The sequence below is a fragment of the Ahaetulla prasina genome, chromosome 3 (assembly GCF_028640845.1).
Source record: "Ahaetulla prasina isolate Xishuangbanna chromosome 3, ASM2864084v1, whole genome shotgun sequence".
NCBI classification, from domain to species: Eukaryota; Metazoa; Chordata; class Lepidosauria; order Squamata; family Colubridae; genus Ahaetulla; species Ahaetulla prasina.
The window spans coordinates 110,381,135-110,403,717 of NC_080541.1; the positions used below are offsets into that span (position 1 = coordinate 110,381,135).

At 40.2% G+C, this 22,583-nt stretch overlaps 1 protein-coding gene across 15 annotated transcripts in view; it reads left to right on the forward strand.

The window, feature by feature from the left end:
• The window catches only part of LOC131194158 (protocadherin alpha-5-like), a 274,200-nt gene that overhangs the window by 240,553 nt on the left and 11,064 nt on the right, over positions 1-22,583 (forward strand). For all 15 annotated transcript variants that reach the window (XM_058174856.1, XM_058174855.1, XM_058174845.1 and 12 more), the window contains one exon: positions 9,857-9,945. In XM_058174856.1, coding sequence (XP_058030839.1) covers positions 9,857-9,945 — 89 coding nt within the window. The remainder of the gene's footprint in view (positions 1-9,856; positions 9,946-22,583) is intronic.

Consider the following 22,583-nt stretch of genomic DNA (forward strand, 5'->3'; position numbering starts at 1 on the left):
TTTTGATATATATTTATATTTTCTATCATGTGTCTCGGGATTGCCCATATTGGAATCTTTCCATCTAATTTATATTGATATTTCCTCCAAACCCTCAATAATGCATTTCTAATTATATTATTTTTAAATATTTTATCTACTTTCTTATCATATAATATATAGGCATGCCACCATATAACAAACCATACCTTCTATATTCAAAACTCTTTCCTCAGTTAAATTAATCCAATCAGTAATTAATGATAAAACAACTGCTTCATAATACAATTTCAAGTTAGGCATTTTAAGACCCCCTTTCCTTGTATCCTGCATTATTTTTAATTTTATTCTTGGTTTTTGCCCATCCATACAAAGTTATTAACCCCTTTTGCCATTCCTGTAATTTGATATCATTCTTAAACACCGGTATCATTTGAAATAAAATAGAAACCTGGGCAAAACATTCATTTTATAGCCGCTATTCTTCCCAACAAGGATAGTTGTAACTTCTTCCAACTCTCCATTTCTTTCCATACCTTCTGCCACAATACCTCATAATTATTTTTATATAATTTGCGTTTGAAGCTGTAATATATATTCCTAAATATTTAACCTTTTAACGATTTCAAAACCTGTAGTTCTTTCTAACTCTTCTTTTGTTGTATATTCATATTTTTAGTTATCATCTTTGTCTTTTGCTGATTCACCTTAAATCCAGATACTTTACCATACTGACCAATTATATCTTTTAAACCAGTAGCTGAGTATGTTGGTTGAGATACAGTAACAACCAGGTCATCTGCGAAAGCTCTTAATCTGTAATCTTGATGTTTAACTCTAATTCCCTTTATTTGATCGGAGCTACGTATTTTATTCAAAAGAATTTCTAAAGTTAAAATAAAAAGCAATGGAGACAGGGGACATCCCTGTCTCGTCCCTTTCCCAATTTTAAAAGTTTCTGTTAACCCACCATTTACTATTATTTGTGCTGTTTGCTTCTGATATATTGCCTTAATTGCATGGATAAAATAATTCCCAAATTGCATTTTTTCTATTACTTTAATCAAAAACTGCCAGTCCAATCTATCAAAAGCTTTTTCAGCATCCAAAAAAAAAAAAAGCCGCTGAGATTTGGTTGTTTCTTTCCAAATATTCAAGTAAATTTACAATTTGCCTCACATTATATCTCATCTGCCTACCCTTAATAAATCCTGACTGATCATTATGAATTATTTGATTCATCACTGGCATTAATCTATTAGCAAGTATCTTGGCAAATATCTTATAATCAGTATTTAAAAGTGATATAGGCCTATAATTCTCTGCTTTAATACCATCTCGATCTTCCTTCGGTATTAACGAAATAAAGGCTGTCCTCCATGAAGGGGGAACATCTCCTCCCATTTGAATTTTATTAAATAACTCTTTAAGTGGTTCAACCATCTCATTTTGTAAATTTTTATAATAAACAGCTGTTAAACCATCTGTACCTGGTGCTTTACCAATTTTAAGTTGCTTAATTGCTAACAAAATTTCCTCTGAAGTAATTAATTGATTCAGTTCTTCTCTTTGATTTTCTGTAAGCTCACAAATATTTTGTTGTTGTAAATATCTTTCTATCTCTATATCATCAATCATATCCCTAGTATACAACTTACTATAATACTCTAGAAATGCTTTTTTAATCAAATTCTTTTGATAAACTTCCTTACCCCTATATTCTATTTTTTCATTCGTGATTTCTGTTTTTTCCTTATTAAATAGGCAAGCCATCTTCCTGGCTTATTGGCATTATTAAACGTATCATGTTTTACATATTGTAAATTAATTGCTACTTGATCTGCCATCAACATGTTAAACTGACCTCTTAATATATTTATTGATTCTTTTATTTTACTATTTCCTGGGCTATTTATCAATAACTGTTCTTTCTTTTAATTTCCTCTTCCAATTCCTTTTTCTTTTCTGCAATTTATTTTGTATTTAATATTCATTTGTATAAGATTTCCTCTCATATAGGCCTTGCTAGCGTCCCAAATCATCTCTATAGATGTTTCTTTTTCATATTCATAATAAAAATTCTTCATTTGCTTTTTACATTCATTTCCATTTTATTCTTATTTAAACAAATTCTCATTCAACCTCCATGATCTCCTAGCCTCCTTTTCCCGATCAATTTCAATCCAAACCGGACTATGATCAGATAGAGTTCTTGAACAAATCTTAGTCTTCTTCACTCTAGAATACAAATCATTAGAAATCAAAATAAAATCAATCCTCGAAAATGATTGATGCCTGTCAGAAAAGAAGGTAAAATCCCTCTCTTCTGTATTATGTTCTTCCAAATATCTCTTAATTCCAAGTCCTCCATTATTTCAAAAACCTTTGGTAATTTCCCTACTTGACATCTTCCTTAAACTTTTTATCTTTTGAGTATCCAACACACCATTCCAATCACCCATTAATATATATGATTTATAATCCCAAAACACTATTCTTTTATGTAAAACTTGAAAAATTTTCTTGTTGTTGATTCGAGCATAAACTCCTATTAATAATACCTTCTTTCCTCCAACAAAAGTTCAATAGCAATGTATCTTCCTTGCTTATCCACCTCAATTAATTTTGCTGATATATCCTTTTTATATATATAACTAAACCATTTTTTTTCCAAAGAGGAGGCAACAAAATGTACCCCAGTTTTGAGTTTATCAAATATTTCTGGTCTAAAGATCTAATATGTGTTTCTTGTAAACAGGTAATGTCATTTTAAATTGTTTCAAATAATGAAATACTTTCCTTCTCTTCATGGTGAATTCAGGCCATTAACATTCCAAGATAATAGTTTAATTGCCATTATCGGCCAAAGGAAACTTTTGGAACACCAGCCGCAGATCACATTTTACTTTAGGCCTTGCTCCTCCCACTGTTTCCGTTGTAGTAGTTGCCAGTTGTTGTTGTGCCTTCATCTCTTGTTCCTTGCGTTTAGCAGCAGCTCTTGTCAGCCTTTGTTCTTTTGAATCTAAACCCATCGTAGGTATTTCCAATACTTGTAATAAATCTTCTTCCATCACAATCTGTTCTTGTACCTGCTTCACTTCTCTTCCTTCACTTCAACCTCCTTCTTCTAGCTTCCAATGGGGAAGACTTCCAACTTTAATACCTCAACATAAAATTCTCTTGCTTTTCCAACTGTATTGAGACGATATACTTTCCCTGCATAGTATACTATTATACCAGTTGGAATATCCCATCTATATTCAATCTGACGTTTTTTAGGTTCATTCACCAGGAAGGCAAATTCCTTCCTAGCCCTTAACATTTTGGTGGAATTTCCTTTAATATCAAAATATCTTGACCAGCAATCTGAATCTTCACCCCCTTATATGAAGCTTGCAAAATCTGATTTCTCACTGTTCTGTTTGTAAAATAAATAACAACATCCCTTGGCAACTTTTTTTGCCTTGCTATCCAAGAATTCACACGATATATTTTATCAATTTGATAAGCCACATCTGCTGGACGAGCTGCTAATATCTCAGCAAATACTTCAGAAAAATTTCCTTAAATTCTCTTCCTTATTTTCTTTCAAACCTCGGATTCTAAGAGCAAATTCCATATTTCTATATTGTATCAAAACTATTTCATCCTCTGTTTTTTCCATTTTACTTTGAAATTCATCCATTTTATTTTCTAATTTTGAATTATGTTGCTTAATTTCTGCAACCTCCTCTTCTAATAAAATCACATTCGTTGCCAAACTTTGTACTGCCATTACAAATCCTTCTTTAACTTCTTTATTTCCCACTTGAATTTCTGATATCTGCTCTTTCATTTCAGACATCTCATCAGTTATTACTTTAAATTTTTCTTCTATAAAGCCTTTTAAGTTCTCTTGTAACGCCTCTAAATTCAATGTTCTAGTCTCTGCTGTATGAGCTGGAGAGGCACCAGCTGATAAAGTTCCAGAGCTCTTTGTTACAGTAGACTTTAATTGTTTGGCTGCCATCTTCTATAAAATTATTTATTTATTTATTTCCAACTTAATATTCACTTTAAATCTTCTTAACTTCTAAAAAACACAGTCTTTTAAAGCAATATTTAAAAATCTCCCTAGATTCTATCAGCAGGCAGCAAAGAGTTAAAGAGTTAAAGCAGCAAGTAACATGCAAATTACCAACTGCAGACAAACGCTGAAAGTATCACTTTCGCTTTCCACTCGTTAACTTGTTAACAATTCGCCTCCATTTTCTTGCTGTTTTCAAGCTTGTTACAAAGTATCGGGGAATCGGCTTAGCTACTTGCATAAAGTTCTCCCACTTTCGTTCTGTCCGGTATAATCCTTTATTATCCAAAATAAGTCTCGGCGTTTGGTCGTGGTGATTGGTTCCGCCAAAGCAGAAGAATCCTCGGATCTGGAGCACTTCGGGTTACTGGAGGGAACTTAACCCTTCAAACCCCTTTTTTTCTCAGGGGCTTTAGGGAAATTCAACCTCTGCCCTCAGCTCACCCCTTCTCCTTCTCCCGAAGAGGGGTTTTTCCGAACCGCTGGACAGCAGATTTAAGCTGTCCTAGCGATTCCACATAATCCAGAGGTTGGTGATCATAAAGATCACCGCCATCACCTACGGTGCCAAACCAGAAGTCGTCCTGCATGGATCAATCCTGATACATTTCAGATGAATAGCTTGTAGCAAATTTTATGAAACATAGTGTTTAAAAAATGGTGCCATTTTTATAAACATGGCAAAGAACATAGAAGATGACCAATAGATTGTAAAATGTACAAGCAACAGCCTTGTGAAAGAGGAATGATTCTTTTTTTTTCTCTTTATGTGTCTTTTTTATTTGTGTAAAAATAACAAGAAATATCAAGATACAAGAAAGATGCAGAAATGTACGGATTTTACAAAAAAACCCTTCAGAACTAGATCAGATATTTTTAGGGATGGCTGACAAACTATTTTTTTTAAAGGCTATCTATTGAATTTCAAACAGGAAGAACAAGTAAAAGAAATTGGTAGTATGGTCCAAAAATGTTGGATATACTATAGAATTAGATGAATGGCAAAAACTCTGGGAAAGAAACTATAAATTGATGATGTCAACAGCCTACAAAGAAAATCTTTACAAAATGTTTTATAGGTTGGCATCTGCCACAAGCAAGAATGGCAAAGATGTTCCAAAACGTATCTCCTAGATGTTGGAAATGTAAACAGATACTGAGTTCTTATATGTGGTGAACTTGTCCTATGGCAAAAAAATATTGGTTAAAAATAAAAATGTGGCTAGAAGAAATGACAAAACAACAAACAGACTTAAAACCAAAGATGTTCTTGTTGGATATCCTATTGGAGAAATATAATAAAAAAAATACATATTTAATTTTACATGTGGTAACAGCAGCAAGAATTGTGTATGCACAAAATTGGAAAAATGAAAATATACCTATAGAGGAAACTGCAATAAAGAAGATACTAGAATGTGCTGAAATGGATAGATTAACATTGAAAATCAAGGATAAAGAGGAAACAGAATACTTTTTAACGCGGGAATTATTCTATCAATGGTTAGGAAATAGAAGCAGAATTTAGAAATTTAGAATTAAGGAGGATATGTAAATAAAAATGAAGTGTGTAATTAAATAATGAATATTGAATAATTAGGATGAGTAAACATTATGATTAATAGACTTGGAGAATAATGGTTACAAATGTGATGTTTATATGATGTTTATAATGTTTGATATTATTAACTAATTATAGACAAAACTGAACAGAGTGTTTAATTAAATAACAGAAAATGTTTAATAAGGATAAGTAAAGATCATGGTGAACAGACTTTGAGAATAATGGTTATAACTATTGTGTGTATAAGACTTATTATTTGTATTTAAAAGAGTTTGTACCCAGACAGTACACTGCCATTGTGGAAATGGAAATTTTATATATTACAAAGGAAATTGCATAATAAAAAATAATAATAACAAAAAAATAACAAGAAATACATTGTGCTAGAAATTTGAAATGCTTCAGATCTTTGGAGACATGGTATTTTCATAAACAAAAAACAGTTTTAGGGATTTTTATTTTTATGGTCTGACAGTTTATATTTCTGCTGGCATGCAAGCTAGGTCTCTCCCTCTCTAATTTTCCAATGAAGCTTAAGAAGGTTGAAATTGTTTCACCCTGTTTAACACTTCCAGTTCCAAATTCCTTGAAAGCACTTGAAAGATAATCTGGAATAGCTTTTGAAACTGCCATTCTTTAAATGCTGGAACTGTAACCTAAACTGATGCTGGTCCTGCACTGAGAAAAATCCTTCCACTCCACTATACCTAAAATGAAAATTATTGCACACACCCCTCCCTAGTTTTATTGCATGCATTTGTCTGGTAAAATACAAAAAGAATTCTTGTGAGGAGAAATTACCAAATCAAAGCACCTTCCTATTTGAAAGATCTGAATCCCAGGAATCAGAAATGCCCCCGACTATGTAACTAAGGAGAGCCAAATTAGTTTAGACCAAACTGGTTATGGCCCCCTGTTACACCAGAAGAGATAGCCTGATTGATCGGAGCCCTTAAGGCTAATAAGGCACCAGGTGCTGATAATGTCCTCCCAGAAATAATCAAAAAGAACACCAGTTGGTGGGCACCACTTTTAGCATCGCTGTTTACATTTATAGATAAAACAGGCCATATGCCAAGAGATTGGAGATTAGCAATTATTATATCAATCTATAAAAAGGGTAATAGAAATGATCCAGGAAATTATAGACCCGTTAGTTTGCTGTGTGTTATTAGTAAATTGTATGCTAAACACCTAAACTATAAACTCCAGGATTGGCTAATCTCAGGAGGGATAATCAAGGATGAACAAGCTGGTTTTAGGGAAGGAAGTTCTACGGTGGATCATATCCTGATACTCCACCATTTAGTGCAAAAATATACGCACACAAAAAAATCCTCTCTCTACGTGGCCTTCCTTGATTTTAAGCAGGCCTTTGATTCATTATCCAGGAACACCTTATGGGAGAAATTAAAATGCACTACAATTGATAAACGCCTCCTCTTTCTCATACAAAAATTGTATGCCAATTCCATCTTGAAAGTGAGGTGTAATCCTCAAGGGATTTTAACCGCCCAGTAAGGGTTCAAAAAGGGGTACGGCAGGGATGCATCCTGTCCCCCTCCTTTTTTAACTTCTATATTAACCCCCTAATAGATCTTTTACAGAACCCTGATCTACACCCTCCTAATATAGCACGACGCAAAATCCCAATTCTCCTGTATGCCGACGATGCTGCTATTATTTCACAAACTCCCATAGGATTGAAGAGAACAATTAGGGCAACACTTGGCTTCTGTAGAAAGAATAAGTTGGTCCTTAACTTTGATAAATCAAAGATTTTAGTTTCTGCTAAAAGACTCAGGCAATACTCTTGGAAAATTGAAGGACACAGTTTGGAACAGGTTAGGACATTTAGATATCTGGGGGTGGTCTTCCACTCGCAAGGGACATGGAAGGCACACCTGGAGCAGACATTGCAAGCAGCGAATAGGTCTTCAAATGCAATTAAGCACTTCTTTTATACAGGCGGAGGTCAATTAGTACCTGCTGCCTTAAAACTTTTTGAGGCCAAAACATTGGCGCAGATTCTTTTTGGGGCACAGTAAAGAATCCTTGCAAAGAAAAACTTGTTAGAAACTACACAAACCAAATTCCTGTGAGCCATCTTAGCTGCACCCAAAGGAACTCCAAATGCCTATTTAAGAATTGAGACAGGTATGCCTCAAATTCAGGTAAGAGCCTGGAAGATGATGATCACCTACTGGCTAAAGATTCATTTCTTTCCAGAGGGACTGTCCCCGCTAGTGCTGATAGACAACTTCCCCTCCCCCTGGAAACAGACAATAGATCACAAGATGTGCTCTTACAGGCTCTCACCGATATTTGTAATGTCCTTAGGCTTTGACAAAGCAAAGCAAGTGGTAATTGATAGAATGAAGGATATGGAGTTCCAAGAAGAATTAAACAGGTTGCCTCTCCACAGAAGGGACAAAATCAAACAAGATGTGTGGGAATCAGCAGGATATCTGAATGATCTGATCTCCCCAAAACAAAGAATAGCTTTCTTCAGAGCCAGATTTAATATTCTCCCCTCAGCACTTCTCCAGGGGAGGTACAAGAAAACCCCAATAGCAGAACGGGTATGTATATGTGGTAAAGGAGAAGTCGAAGATATCTCACATGTCTTATTGTACTGTGAGTTATACAGAGTATGTAGGTCAATATATATTCTCCCCTTACTAGAGAGATTGCCAGGGAGGACAGTCAACTTTTATGTAGACTTTCTCCTCCAAGACTCAAATCCGGCTACCACACGTGCAGTGGCAAAATTTTGTGTCGCTGCAATGTCCACAAGAAAAAAAATTGGTTAACGAATTATAGATGTCAACTGATGCCAACTTTTTGGAGATATATATATATATAATAGTTATGGGAAAAATACATTTACTCACATACTTGACAGCTCTCCACACATGTAAATTAGGGAGTGACCTTATTGGTTGAGATCATGTATTTCAATTATAGGAATGGTATTATACATGATTGATGTTGGTAGTATTTTAATTTTAAGTTACATAACAGATAACTGGATTTTATCATAGATTTTATCTGTTATGTAGTATTTTATTCTTGAATTGTATATTTACTGAGTGTTTTTTATTTGTTCTGGCTTATGGCTGTAATAAACTGAAACTTGAGGAGTCAGAAATGTTGGTGAGAGAATAATTCTTGCAAGTGGGGAAAAATGCACACGCTCTAGAGAGCTTTGGTATTCTTTTAGATGCACTATAACTGAGCCAGAATAAAAGTGGTTAGCTGTTGATTCACAGAGTTACCAACTATACAGATTGGTTACCATATTTTTTGGAGTATAAGACGCACCTTAGTTTTTGGGGTGGAAAATAAGAAAAAAGCTGATTGGCAAGTGGATGGACCTCCTGGAATACCCCCAATCAGCTGTTCCTAGAGGTTAATTTTAGCAACAGGTTTGTTGCTTGTGAGCTCTGTGTCTTGCTTTTTTTTCTGCCTCTGAAAGCTTCCGAAACAGAGCTCCAGAAAAAAAGCCTCTGAGGCTTTTTTTCTGAAGCTTCTTTCTTCAGCCTCTGAAATCTCCGTTTGTCGTGTCCCACTCCTCCGCTGACGGCTGGGTCAGGGAAATCCGAATCAGGCTTGCCTCTGCAGCTCTGCCCAAAGTCCTAGCAAAGTCCTCAGAGCAGGCAGGAGACCAGTAAGTGACTTCAGCAAGATAAGTTCGACTTTTGCCTGACTCAGAGACTGCCAGAAAGTAGATCCTTTATATAGGCCATGGGGTGTGGCTCCATGACTCAGCACTCATTAAGGCCTGCCCCTCCCTTCCCTCTGTTGCCTCCGCCTATCCAATCTTCTGATGCGAGGATTACTCCAATCAGCTGTTGGGAATAAACCCTCCTCAGGCTCACATGCTGTGGAGGAGGGGGAGGGGTCTAGCTGCTCCGTTTGCCTGGGCATGGAGTCAGGGCTGGGGCCGGGAGATTCTCCTTCTTCTGCAGTTTGTGTGGGCATGGAGCCAGGACTTGGGCCGGGAGGCATACATTCCTCAGTGTTCGGGAGCAGGTAAGAAGGCCCCGGCTGCTCTGAGGGCGGGCAAGACACAACACCGTTTGAGAGGCTGGGCGGAGCTACATTCAGAGTATAAGACACACCCAGATTTTCACCTGCTTTTTTCGGGGGAAAAGGTGTGTCTTTACTCCAAAAAATATGGTATTTATATCAAAAGAAACTGTTTTTCTTAGAAGTGTATAATCTAAACCTTATGATTTGTTTAGTGCTGTACACATGGAAGAGACAGGAGGCCTGCGTGTTGGATCAGGAGGACCCGAGCAACAGTGGCCAACAGTATCCAGTGCAACAACAGGTAAGGAAATAATAGTATGCTATATATATATTTATTATTATAAAGGGCACTTTTGAACTGATTTGAAAAGCATGTACTTGTTTGTCCATAAATGAATAACTACAGGTAGTCCTCGACTTACAGCCACAATTGAGCCCAACATTTCTGTTGCTAATCAAGACAGTTATTAAGTGAGCTTTGCACCATTTTATGATCTTTCTTGCCACAGTTGTTAAGTGAATCACTTCAGTTAAGTTAGTAGTATGGTTATTAAGTGAATCTGACTTCCCTATTGACTTTGCTTGTGAAAAGATTGAAAAAGGTGATCACATGACCCCAGGACATTGCAACTGTAAAAGCATCTGAATTTGGTCATGTGATCATGGAGATGCTAGAAGGGTCATAAGTCACTTTTTTTGGTGCCATTGTAACTTCAAACAGTCACTAAATGAATGGGTTGTAATGCAAGGAACAGGGTAGGAGATAATAGGTAGTAGATTACTGGCTGAATGAAGTCTCACTATCTTATTAGGTGATAATTTGGGGAGATTCAGGGGAGGAATTTTTGCTTGAAGGAAACATTTTTATGGTTGGTAAACTTCTTTTGATTGGCGACCCGATTCCTAAATATGCTGTAATTACAAATTAGCATTCCATTTCTTAAATGTGAAAAAGAATAAATTATTTTGTGAAAGGGCCCAAAATAATACAATATTACAAAGAATTGTAATTTGGATTGAATGGAACAGAAATATTTTCTTGTTTTATTAGTTCAGATGGAAAAATTTCCCTCATCTTAGAAAAGATTTAAGGGCAAAGGAGTGTGATGTTACCACTGAAATATAACTTGATTTGTTTCAAATAAATACAGGGCAATTTAAACATTACTAATCTAAACTCATTTTAGAGCATTATGGGCCTACATACATTAGCTATCACTATCCTTAATCTCTAGTCATGTGAATGTAGGAGTTGGAATCCAGTCACATGGGAACCATAGGTTCCCCATTGACATTTCACAATTTTTGGAGATGATGGAAATTTAGGTGTGTAGTTCATACCCTACAGCATACAAAATGGCTTTGATAGGTTATTATGCTGGCAATACCAGAATGAAATTAAACAAACAAATCTGAAGTTATTCACATAGTTTAAAAAATATATATTAAAGGTTCATGTATAGGATGGAGGATAGTTTGGGTGTTTATTGCCACCTGATGTTATTCCAACTAAAATTTTTGTTAACTTTCCCTTTTTGACCATCTGAGCAAAATGTCGAGGACAGAATATCTTAAAGATTTTACTTCTTTACTTTTTGAGGAATTAATCTTTATTTAAAGAATTATAAGAAGAGCTCTTCAATAAAATGCCTCTGGAAAAAAACAGTCAGCTAACAGAGAAAATGTTTGGCTAATAATGTCAGAAAATAATTTTCTAGAGTCTTTGCATTCTAGCCTTCTGCTGTTTATCTGTCATGCATAAAGCAGCTGGAAGTAAAGCTGACTTCAGGGAAGGGTTTCTGGATTTCAGGCTTTTTTCCATTTTGATGACCTGGGCGTCTGCCCAGAATGCAGTTAACATAGCCCTGAATTGTGGATTTCCGTTTTTTCTTTCTCACCATGCCAGCAAAACAAATGCCAATTGCTTTCCTTTCGATGAGCATATTTTTTGAAGACTTTTTTTTTACAGTTCTACCTGTCACTTGAGCTAGAAGGAGAAAATTGGCAGATGTCCAATCAAGTTCACTCAGTTAAAAATAAAATAATAAAATCCCTTCATCTGCTGAACCTATTAAAAACCAATACGAAATACATTGTGAAAAACAACTAGCATTAATCTTCTTAAATGATCAGGAAGCATTTGACAATGTAAATTGGCAATTTATGGTGCAACAACTAAAATGTATGGACTTTGGAGAAAGGTTTATAAGCATGATTAAGACAATTTACACAAACCAGAGAGCAAAAGTGATCGTGAATGGAGATGTGACAAAAAAAATCCATATAAAAAAGCACAAAAGAAGAATGTCCATTATCCCCATTGTTATTTATATTAACATTGGAAATATTAACTAGAAAACTTAGACAGAACCCAGAAATAAAAGGAATGGAAGGAAAAAAGAAGAGTATAAACTACAAGCATTTGCAGATGATTTAGTTTTTATATTAGAAGAACCATTAGAAGCTGGCACCAGACTGATAGGGAAAATTGAGGAGTATGGAGAAGCTGCAGGATTGAAAATAAATAAATAAAAAACTAAAATAATACTGATACTTAAAAATCTTACAGAAAAACAGAGAAATGAATTGGCAAAGAAGGTAGACCTTCAGAGAGTAAAGAAAGTGAAATATTGCTATCTAACAGCAAGATGTGTAACAATTAAAGAAGATAACTATACAAAGTTAATGGAACAAATTAAGTCAGACCTGGAGAAATGGAAGAACTTACAACTCTCAATGATAGGGAGAATAGCTACTATAAAAATGAACGTACTACCGAAGTTACTTTTCCTATTTCAAACAATACCAATAAAACTAGAGTAAAAATATTTTGAAGAATTAAATAAAATGACTTTGAAATATATTTGGCAAGAGAAAAAAGCAAGAATAAAATTGAAAATTTATGTACTGTATATAGCAGTGATGGCTAACCTTTTTCTCTTCATATGCCAAAAGTGGGTGCACGTACGCGCGCCCCCTGCACATCCCAAAAATCAGCTGGATGGTGGGAGGCGCACGCGCATGCGCAGTGGAGCTGAGCTGGCTGACAGCTCGCGTGCCTGCAGAGAGGGCTCTGCATGCCAGTTGTGGACATGTTCCATAGGTTCGCCATCATTGGTATGCAGTGTATAGTTGTCAGTTGAAGTTCTCATTCCAGTCCTCTGTTGAAGCGGGAAAATACTAATTGGTTCTTTGGCTGATCAGTTTCCTATAAAGGAGCTGTGTCAGCCAGGGAGTCTTGTTGCCTCACAGGCAGTATTAAATAAAGAACTGTTAGAAATCACTCTGGCCTTGCCTCCATTCTTTACCCAAAACTTAACACTGGCAATGAAGGTGGGATTGAATGGAAACGGAGGCTTCAAAGAGCTGATCACTGAGAGCTGACCCACTCAGAGCTGAATCACCGGAGCTGATCCATAGTTGCTGCCACTTCATTGACCATAGACCCCTTGGTCTCTTGGAAAATGACTGCACTACTGCCTTTTTTTGTTTTTGTTTTGTTTGTTTACATTTATATCCTGCCCTTCTCCGAAGACTCAGGGTGGCTTACAGTGTGTAAGGCAATAGTCTCATTCTATTTGTATATTTACAAAGTCAACTTATTGCCCCCCCAACAATCTGGGTCCTCATTTTACCTACCTTATAAAGGATGGAAGGCTGAGTCAACCTTGGGCCAGGTGGGACTAGAACCTGCAGTAATTGCCACATACAACCCAATATCTGAGACATGGGACTCTTACCTTGCTCGTTTTGACTGCTTCCTCGAAGCCAATGATTTTGCAGAGATCACTGATAACAGGAAAAGGGTGCTTTTCCTAAACACCTGTGGCCCAGAGATCTTTGAAATGGCAAGGGCTCTCCTCACTCCACTGGCCATTCAGTCTGCATTGTGGGATGTGCTGCAGAGCAAGCTATGGACTCACTATGCGCCCAAACTTTCATGAATTGCATGTCCACATACCTTCCATCATTGGAGTCAGGCTGCAGGTGAATCCATCAACAAATACGTTGCCACCCTTCAAAAGGCAGCCCTGTATTGTGTGTTCAGGGACTTAGATGACACTCTTTTGGACAGAGTGATCTGTGGTGTGAGGGACATCAAGCTACAGTGGCGCCTTCTTGCAAAAACAGACCTCACCCAGCAGAAGGCACTCGACGAGGCACAAGTAGCTGAGATGTCCAATTAGTCAACAGCTGAGATTCAAAAATCAAAGAGCATGTGCACCATGAAGATAGTAACCATGGTGAATCAGCAGATGAGGACGATGATGCCTGTCGCCTCAAATCCTCCAAGGGGAGGAATGTGGTCACAGAAAAGAAGCAACCTGCATGTGTTGGTTGTGGCGGCAATCACCCACGAATGGCATGTACGTTCAAGAATGCCATCTGTCAAAGATGTGAAAAGAAAGGACATTTGGCCAGTGTCTGTCACGCAAACCAACTGACAACTACCACTGCGAGCCCAGAAACTTGCCCCAAAAGAATGCAGAAAAGACAAGAGAATCATGGAGAGGACTGGTTCACCATCTCCAGAGGTAGAAGCAATCATTGGTCAAGCCAGCCTCTCCTCTTGCAAGAAGGTCCATGTCAACACCCCACCAGATGAAAATATAATCTAGAAAATATTGGAGTATGCAGAGATGGATAGATTGACATTGAAAATAAAAGATAAAGGAGACACAGAATACTATTTAATGTGGAATAGGTTTTATCAATGGTTAGCAATAAGAGATAGAAATTAGATGAAGAAAGAGTATTGTTATGTTTAAGTAAAATATGAATGTTTCTTATAATTATTTGTATGCCAATATATTTAATAGAAACATAAACAAGTGAATATAATTATAAATATGGTTAGAATTATTTTGTTATATTATTATTATTATTGCTATCAGTGTATGTGTTATCTTTTTTTTTCCCTTTCCTTTTTGTAAAATGGTATGGCCGGAAAATACACTGTATTCAAAATACTTACATATATATTAAAAAACTTGACTTAAAAAAAAACCCAATATGAAATGAAACTACCGAAAAGCATAGGCTTTCCAGCCAGCCAATTGGAACAGGGACAGAGGTGGGATTCAGCCAGTGCGGCCCAGTTCGTCTGAACCGGTTGTTAACTTTGGACCCAGTTTGATGAACCAGCTGATCCCACCACTGGTTGTCCCTCCCAAGCACCCTTCGCCTCGTCCGGCCTCTCCTGAGGCCATTTTGGCATCTCGGCACCCCTCTAACTGGCCTACCAGCCCCTTCCAAGCAAGCAATGTCTGTGCAGGCAAAAGCCCAAGGCAGCTCTGACGAGGCAGTCAGAGGGAGGAGCTGGAGCTACTAAACAGGTGGCCAAGCTAAGTACCTGAAGAACCCCATCTCATAAGCGGGAGTCCAGGTGTGTCTCAGTGGGCAGTGGGTGACTCCTTGGCTAGACTCCTCACAGGGGGACAGTCTAGCACCCAGAGCCGGCTCTGCCCTAAGGAGGCCGGGGGTTTTGGGGCTTCTGCGAAGAGGGGCTCGGGCAAGCCGGTTTCCGTGTGGAACGCCATGATCCACGAGCTGCGGCTTGCGCTGTGCGGCTACCCAGGTGGCCTCTTTCTGGGTGGTGGCCTGCCGGTGGGCATCTCTTGCCCCTCCCCTCCCAGGCCCAGCCAGCCACTCCTTACGTGGCCTGAGAAGGTAAGGCTGACGGTGGGGAAGGGAGACCAGCAGCTCCAGGCCCACTGCACTCGGCCAAAGGGCTACCTGTGGGGGAGACATGGCAATATAGCATCTGCTGTATTTCAGCCACGGCTCTCCCGCAACCTGACTGGGTGGGTGGACGCAGAGCCCTCGCCAACTACCAGTCTTGTACACCACCTCTCTGGCATTTCCACCCCTTGGGCAGTGCAAATTCTGCTAATTCAAAACATGGAGGCATGCATGGTGTCTCCTTTGCAGAAGTGGTGGTGGGAAGGCCTGCTCCGATCAGTGTGTAGTAGCGTAGTGCAGGTGGGTTGGAGAAGAAAGAAATCCTCATGATTCCAATGCATCTCTTTTCACTTTCACTAAGTATAAATATATGAGTGTGTGTGTATATATGTGTGTGTATAGCGGAGCTCTTCCTGAGTCTTTTTGCTGCCCTGAAAATACACAGCAATCTCCGTATTTCTTCTTTAGAAGAGCTCCGCTCCGCTCCCCACCACACAAACATACATTTAAACTTAGTGAAAAGTGAAAAGAGATGCAAAGGAATCAAGAGGATTTCTCTCTCTCTTCTTCCACATCCAGCACTCTTTAGCTGGTTGTCATGAAAAGGAAACTGATACATGTCCCTCTGCCCTCCGTAAGGCCTCATTACCAGTAATAAACTCTCTGTGCAGAAGAGGATGAAGCTCCTCAAAACCCTACCATGTTCCAAAAATGTAGTTTCTGAGGAATTGAAACATGCTGCTTCTGCCAATTCTGCAAGTTGGAGGATCAGCTTGCCTGGTGCACAAGCCTGGCTGCAGGAAGCACTGCCTACACCCCTCAAGCACAGCTGTGCTGGCAGAGCACCATGCACTGAAAGTGAAGCACAACCTCCTTTCTGGCGGAAGCAGAACTAAAGAGTCAAAAAAGGACCAGATTGGGGGAGGGCAATGAGGGCTGGGGGAGCAAGAGTGGAGGCGAGGAACTGCACGTTAACCCAGCAGGAGTGGGAAAGGTTTTGTGGGCGTTACACATAGCTCCACTCTCTGCCTTCCTAGCTGGGCAATGGAGCAAACTGCACGCAGCTGGCAGCATGACTTTTTCTCATCTTTTTCTGCTTCTTGGCACTGGCAGCAGGTAGAGGCAGATGGATTGGGGGCAGGCGATCCTGTTGCCCTGTGCTGGTGCTTGTTTGGCACAGCCACAAGCAAGCTGAGAGACAGTGGGATGGAGTGCTGCGAATGCCCCTTGTTCACCCCTTCCTCCTCCCGCTGCTTGCGCTCTCCCTCCCCAGTTTAGCTTGACACAGGTGAAAGGTCAAAAAAAGCCTGCTTTTGAAGCTGGGCACTGGTGAGGACTGGCTTTTTGCCTAGGTTTGCCCAGCTTTCAGGGGGGAAACAGACTAGAGCCTGGAGAGGAAGCTGTTCTCCCCACCCCAACAGCCAGACAAACCTTGTTGTGACCCAGGTTCCCGGACTTGGACTCCTGGAGGAGGATGATTCAGAGAGTGAGGAGGAGGAACAGGCAAGGCCTGCTTCTCGTGGGCCCTCTCCCTCCCTGGCATCCACCCAGGAGGCGGAGGAGGGGCTGGCAAGGCCTGATTTCCTCGGGCCTTCTTCTGATTTGGCAACGCCCCAAGAACAATTTTAGCTTGATGCAAGACTGCGCAGACATGACCGGCGTGCGCAGCAGAGGAGGCATTGGGACAAAGTCAAAGAATGATGAGTCATGGAGTGACACCCACAGGGGCTATAAAGCAGGAGACGGAACTTCCTGGCTTTTTGTCTTGGACAAAGCAATGAATTTGCGCGGGCAAACTGTGTCATGGATAGAAGAATCTGTTTGTGAGTGAATCGTGCTTTATCTATAATTTTCTGGTTATCTCCAGGGATTTTGGCAGGCGTGTGGGGAGACATCTCTGTGCCAGAAGGAATCCAGCCAAATGTAAATAAATTGGGAAAAGGCCTTTGACTGACTTTTTTGTGGGGAGTGGTGGGAGGGGGAAACAGAACAAACCTAGGCAAATAGCCAGCCCTGACAGACGCCCAGCTTCACCAACAGCGGGCTTGGAAAGGGCAATTGTGAGCTTCCACCTTTGTCAAGCTAGACTGGGGAGGGAGAGTGCAAGCAGCAGGAGGAGGGGAGCCAGGGAAAGGTGTGAGCGAGGGGCATCCACAGCATGCCATGGCACAGGCACGTTCCCTCAGCCTAGCAATCTTTCTAGGAGAGGGATATATATGTGTGTGCGCTCTCTCTCTCTCTCTCTCTCTCACACACACACACACACACACACACACAAACACAGAGGTTGGATCATTCTTTCTTCCCTCCCGCCCCACCCACCAGAGACCCCTGGATTCCCTCCCCAACCCCACCTGGCCCATACAGTCACCACCCACATGAGTGACATAAAGTTGGCCACGCCCACTCAGTCACGTATCCACCCAGCCACGCCTACCCAGCCAGTCATTAGGAAGAACCAGTTGTTAAATTATTTCAATCCCACCATTGAACAAGGAGATTTGTGTAGGACAGAATGAAGTACAGTGGGTGAACTAAATTGCTGTGCTTGCATCAGCAGAGGATTGTAAGTTTTTTAGATTTAGCTCAGAATCTGATAAGTCCAATGAAACTCTGAACACGAGGCTACTAATAATCAGTTTTTATTTTCTGCAGAAAGCAAAACTGGGTGACCCTTTTTAGTCTCCCACCTAAAATAGCAGGCAGAGAGAGAAAAGCAGGCGGGTAAAAAAAAAAAACTTTTCCAAACTTCTTATAGATCACACAGCTTGCATAGATTATCATTGCTACAGACATTATTTCATATTAAATCCAACCTCATTATTTTTCTCAGCGCTCTGAAAACAATAGACCTTAGAAGGGAAAAGGGGCCTCTCTGGCTCAGACTGGTAAGACAATCTGTTATTAACAGCAGCTGCCTGCAATTACTGCAGGTTCAAGCCCCACCAGGCCCAAGGTTGACTCAGCCTTCCATCCTTTATAAGGTAGGTAAAATGAGGACCCAGATTGTTGGGGGCAATAAGTTGACTTTGTATATAATATACAAATGGATGAAGACTATTGCTTGACATAGTGTAAGCCACCCTGAGTCTTCGGAGAAGGGCGGGATATAAATGCAAATAAAAAAAAATACATTTTTTGGCATATAACTCAGAGCTCTGCCAAAGGTCAAGTTAGACAGTGGTGAAATTTACTACTGGTTCTGTGGGCGTGGCTTGGTGGGTGTGGCAGGGGAAGGATACTGCAAAATCTCCATTCCCACTTCACTGCAAGGGAAGGATACTGCAAAATTTCCATTCCTTCCCCATTCCTGGGGGAAGGGTATTGAAAAATCTTCATCCCCACCTCTCTCTGGGGCCAGCCGGAGGTGGTATTTGCCGGTTCTTTGAACTACTCAAAATTTCCGCTACCGGTTCTCCAGAACCTGTCATAACCTGTTGGGTTTCATCCCTGAAGTTAGGCTCCCTCTGTATATGCTCTAATCCTTTCGGGGACCCTTTCAGGATAAAAAACCTGAAGCCAGAAAACTGGGTAAATATTGCCTTCTTACTGGGCTAGGAGCAGGCTGAGAATGTTATCCATGTCTGCTCTCCCAAAATGGTGGCCTGTTCTTGTGCAAAGTGTGGATCAGTCATTTGTCTCTCATTAAAATCCACTATTTTTATTTCCTGATAAACTGGAGCCAATATTGGCTGAATGATTGCAAAAAACAATTAAACAATTGCCTTATGTTGATCAGGCAAGATAAAGGCTGTTATTCTAAAAATGTCTTATTTTAAGTGTCTTATGCTGACAATTTTAAGCCAAATTGTCAGTAGTTGTCATTGGAAATAATATGGGAAGTTAGATCTAGAATGTTATACTCTATTTTTCTTTAACTGAGGCAATTTTACAGATATGCTATTTATGCATCTTTTGAAAATGTACTTATGGGTTTCAGAATTTCTTTGGCTCTTTCTATTTATTGGCACCATATAAATGAGGTGATGAAGTAAAGCCAGGGAATTATAAAACTCTGAATAACATCAGAACAAAGTATCTAATAATTTTGACTTAAAATTATTAACCAGAATTAGAAATTTGCTTCATTTAATTACACATCTGTTTAACTGTCTTTGAAATTTATTAGAACATAGAACATAGACTAGCATGGTTGGAAGGAACCTTAGAAGACTTCTACTGAAACCGTCTGTTTAAGTAGGAGAACCGATACCATTCTAGAAAATGGCTGTCCAATCTCTTCTTAAAAATCTCCATTGATGGAGTACCCATAACTTCCACTGATTGATTGTTCTCACTATTAGGAAATGTCTCCTTAGTTCTAGGTTGGATCTTTGCTTTATAGGTTTACATCTGTAATTCTTGTCCTGCCGTCAGGTGTTTTGGAAATTATAATACCCTCCTCTTCTCTGTGACAGCCTCTCAAGTACTAGAAGACAGCTATCATGTAACACCAACCATTCTCTTTGATAAGCATATCTAGTTCTCTTAACCATTCATCATACAATTTAGCCTCCAGACACCTTTTCATTTTTATTGTTCTCCTCTGCATTCTTTCTAGGGCCTCAGCATCTTTTTGTATCATACCAACAAAAACTGGATACACCAGTGATTCCCAAACTGTGAGCCGCGGCTCCCCAGGGAGCCGCGCTATCGTCATGGGGGCGCCGCGGAATATCTGCGCCCGCTGGGTCCGGCGCTGATGCGCCATTTCTGGGGCGTCTGGTGCGCATGCGCAGTTGCAGGTCGGATTTCCGGGGAGCTGCGGGCGCGTCTGGTGCGCATGCGCAGTTGCAGGTCGGATTTCCGGGGGAGCCGCGGGCGAAAAAGATTGGGAACCTCTGGGATACACTATTTCAAGAATGACTTTAGTAGTACTATTATTTCTTATAATCTTGATGCTATCCCTCTGTTGATGCAGTATTGCCTTTTTTTTGGTAGCTGCAGCATACTGCTAGCTCCTACTTCAGTGGTGGTTCATTAGGATACAAAGATCCCTTTCACAGTTATTACTGCTGAGCCAGGTACCATCTGCTTTATACCTGTATGTTTGATTTTTCCTATCTAAGTGCAGGACCTTACCTTTCTCATCACTGAACTGCATCTTGTTGGATAGGCCCAATGATCAAGTCTGTCTAGATTCTCTTGAGTCTGTCTTCTAAAATGTTGGCAATTCCCCCTAGCCTGATGTCATCTGTAAATCTGACAAGTTCCCCTTCTATCTTCTCATCAAAATCATTTATGAAGATATTGAACAAATGATGCAGAATTGATTTACCTACACAGAGACTTTGGTGATAAGTATTATAGATATATAATTTATTCATGGGAAAATTTCAGGGACTGGGGTTTTTTATCATAATGGAATTAAATTTGCAGGAAAGACCAAATTGTAAGGGGCCAATTCTGTTAAATAAGAGAGTCAGTTTGTTCTAGCACTTAAAGCACTAGGCTAGAAACCAGAAAACTTGAAATTCTAATGCCGCCTTAGATATGAAAGTTGGCTGGGTGATCTTGGGCCAGTCATTCTCAGCTCCCCCATTTTTGTTGAAAAAATAGGAGGAGTAAGGAATAGGAGATATGCTCCCTGCTTTGAGCTATTTATGAAAATAATAAAGATGGAATATAAATAAAATAATAAAATTACATTACAATAAATTAGAGATAGTCCCTAGCAATCTGACTTTTAAATGTGCCATGTCTCTTTTAAATGTGCATTGTTTTTCACCACAATCTGATCAGTGGTGGGTTGCTACCGGTTCGCACCGGTTTGGGAGAATCGGTAGTAAAAAAATTTAGTCGCTCGCAGAACCGATAGTAATAGATGGCTGGGCACGCCCCTGAACCGGTCGCCGGTCGCTCACCCCGGCCACCATGTTTTTTGCCGCCAGATTCTTCATGCATGCACATCCCATTGCCTTGCAAGTCTAATTGGATGCACATGCACAAGGAACATGGCGGATAAAGCGGCTTTCTAGCAGCGGCAGAAAACTCTGGTCAACTTGCCTTCCCAGTCAGCTTCCCTTCCTGACAGCCGCTGAGGAAGGTAAGCAGCCGAACAAAGAGGCAGTGGTGAGGGAGGAAGGCAGGAAAACGGGCTTGCCACAGGACCCCCAGGAAGGGCGCGTGGAAAGCAGGCAAGCATGTCGGGGGGGCCCGGCCATCGGAAAGGCAGCTAGCAGCCTATTCCCTTCCCTGCGGCCCTGCCATGCTTGCCTGCCGTGGCAAAGGCCGCCCAGGAAAACTCCCTGAGAGTTCTGGGACAGCCCGCCGTGGCTGCTGCTACCTGCCGCAGCAAAAGCCACCCAGGAAAACTCCCTAGAAGTTCTGGGATGGCCTGCCATGGCTGCCACTACCTGCCACAGCAAAAAGCCACGCAGGAAAAGTTCACAGGACTCCCCCCTGCCGCTACCGCTGCCACCGCCACTGCCTCTGCCATTACTGCCGCCACTACTGTCATTGCTGCTGCCACTGCCGCCACCGCTGCCAAGTCCCCGGGAGCCAGAATATCCGGCCGCTGCTGCTGCGGCTTGCCACAGCAAAAGTCTCACAGCCTGAAGTTCTCATTTCGGCTGCTGCTGCCGTCTCCGCTGCCTGAAGCTCCTGTTTTGGCCCCTGCCTGAAGCTCCTGTTCTGGGTGCTTAGTACTTTCTTTCGGGCCTCCTGGTCTCACTCTCCTAGATGAGGCATCTTCAAACTTGCCTCCTTTAAGACTTGTGGACCAATCAACTCCCAGCTTTGCTGGCTGAGGAACTCTGGGAGTTGAAGTCCACAAGTCTTTAAGGAGCCAAGTTTGCAGACTCCTGTCCTAGACTTTGAAGGAGGGAGCGAGGGAGAGGGAGAGAGAGAGAGGGAAGGAAAGAAAGAGAGAAAAAGAGAAATAAAGGGAGAGACAAGAAAGAAAGAAAGAAAGAAAGAAAGAAAGAAAGAAAGAAAGAAAGAAAGAAAGAAAGAAAGAAAGAAAGAAAGAAAGAAAGATTGATTCATGGATGGTTGATTGATGGCACAAAATAATCCAATTTGATTTGTGGCACAAAATAATGCAAAAGTGAAAGAAAGGGAGAGACAAGAAAGAAAGAAGGAAAGAGGGAGGGAGAGAGAGAGAGAAAAGAAAAAATGAAAGAAAAAGAGAATGAAAGGGAGAGAAGGAAGAAAGAGAGAAAGAAAGAAAAAGAGAAAGAAAGGGAGAGACAAGAAAGAGATAAAGAAAGAAAAAAAAAGAAAGGAAGGGAGAGAGAGAGAGAGAGAGAAGAGGAA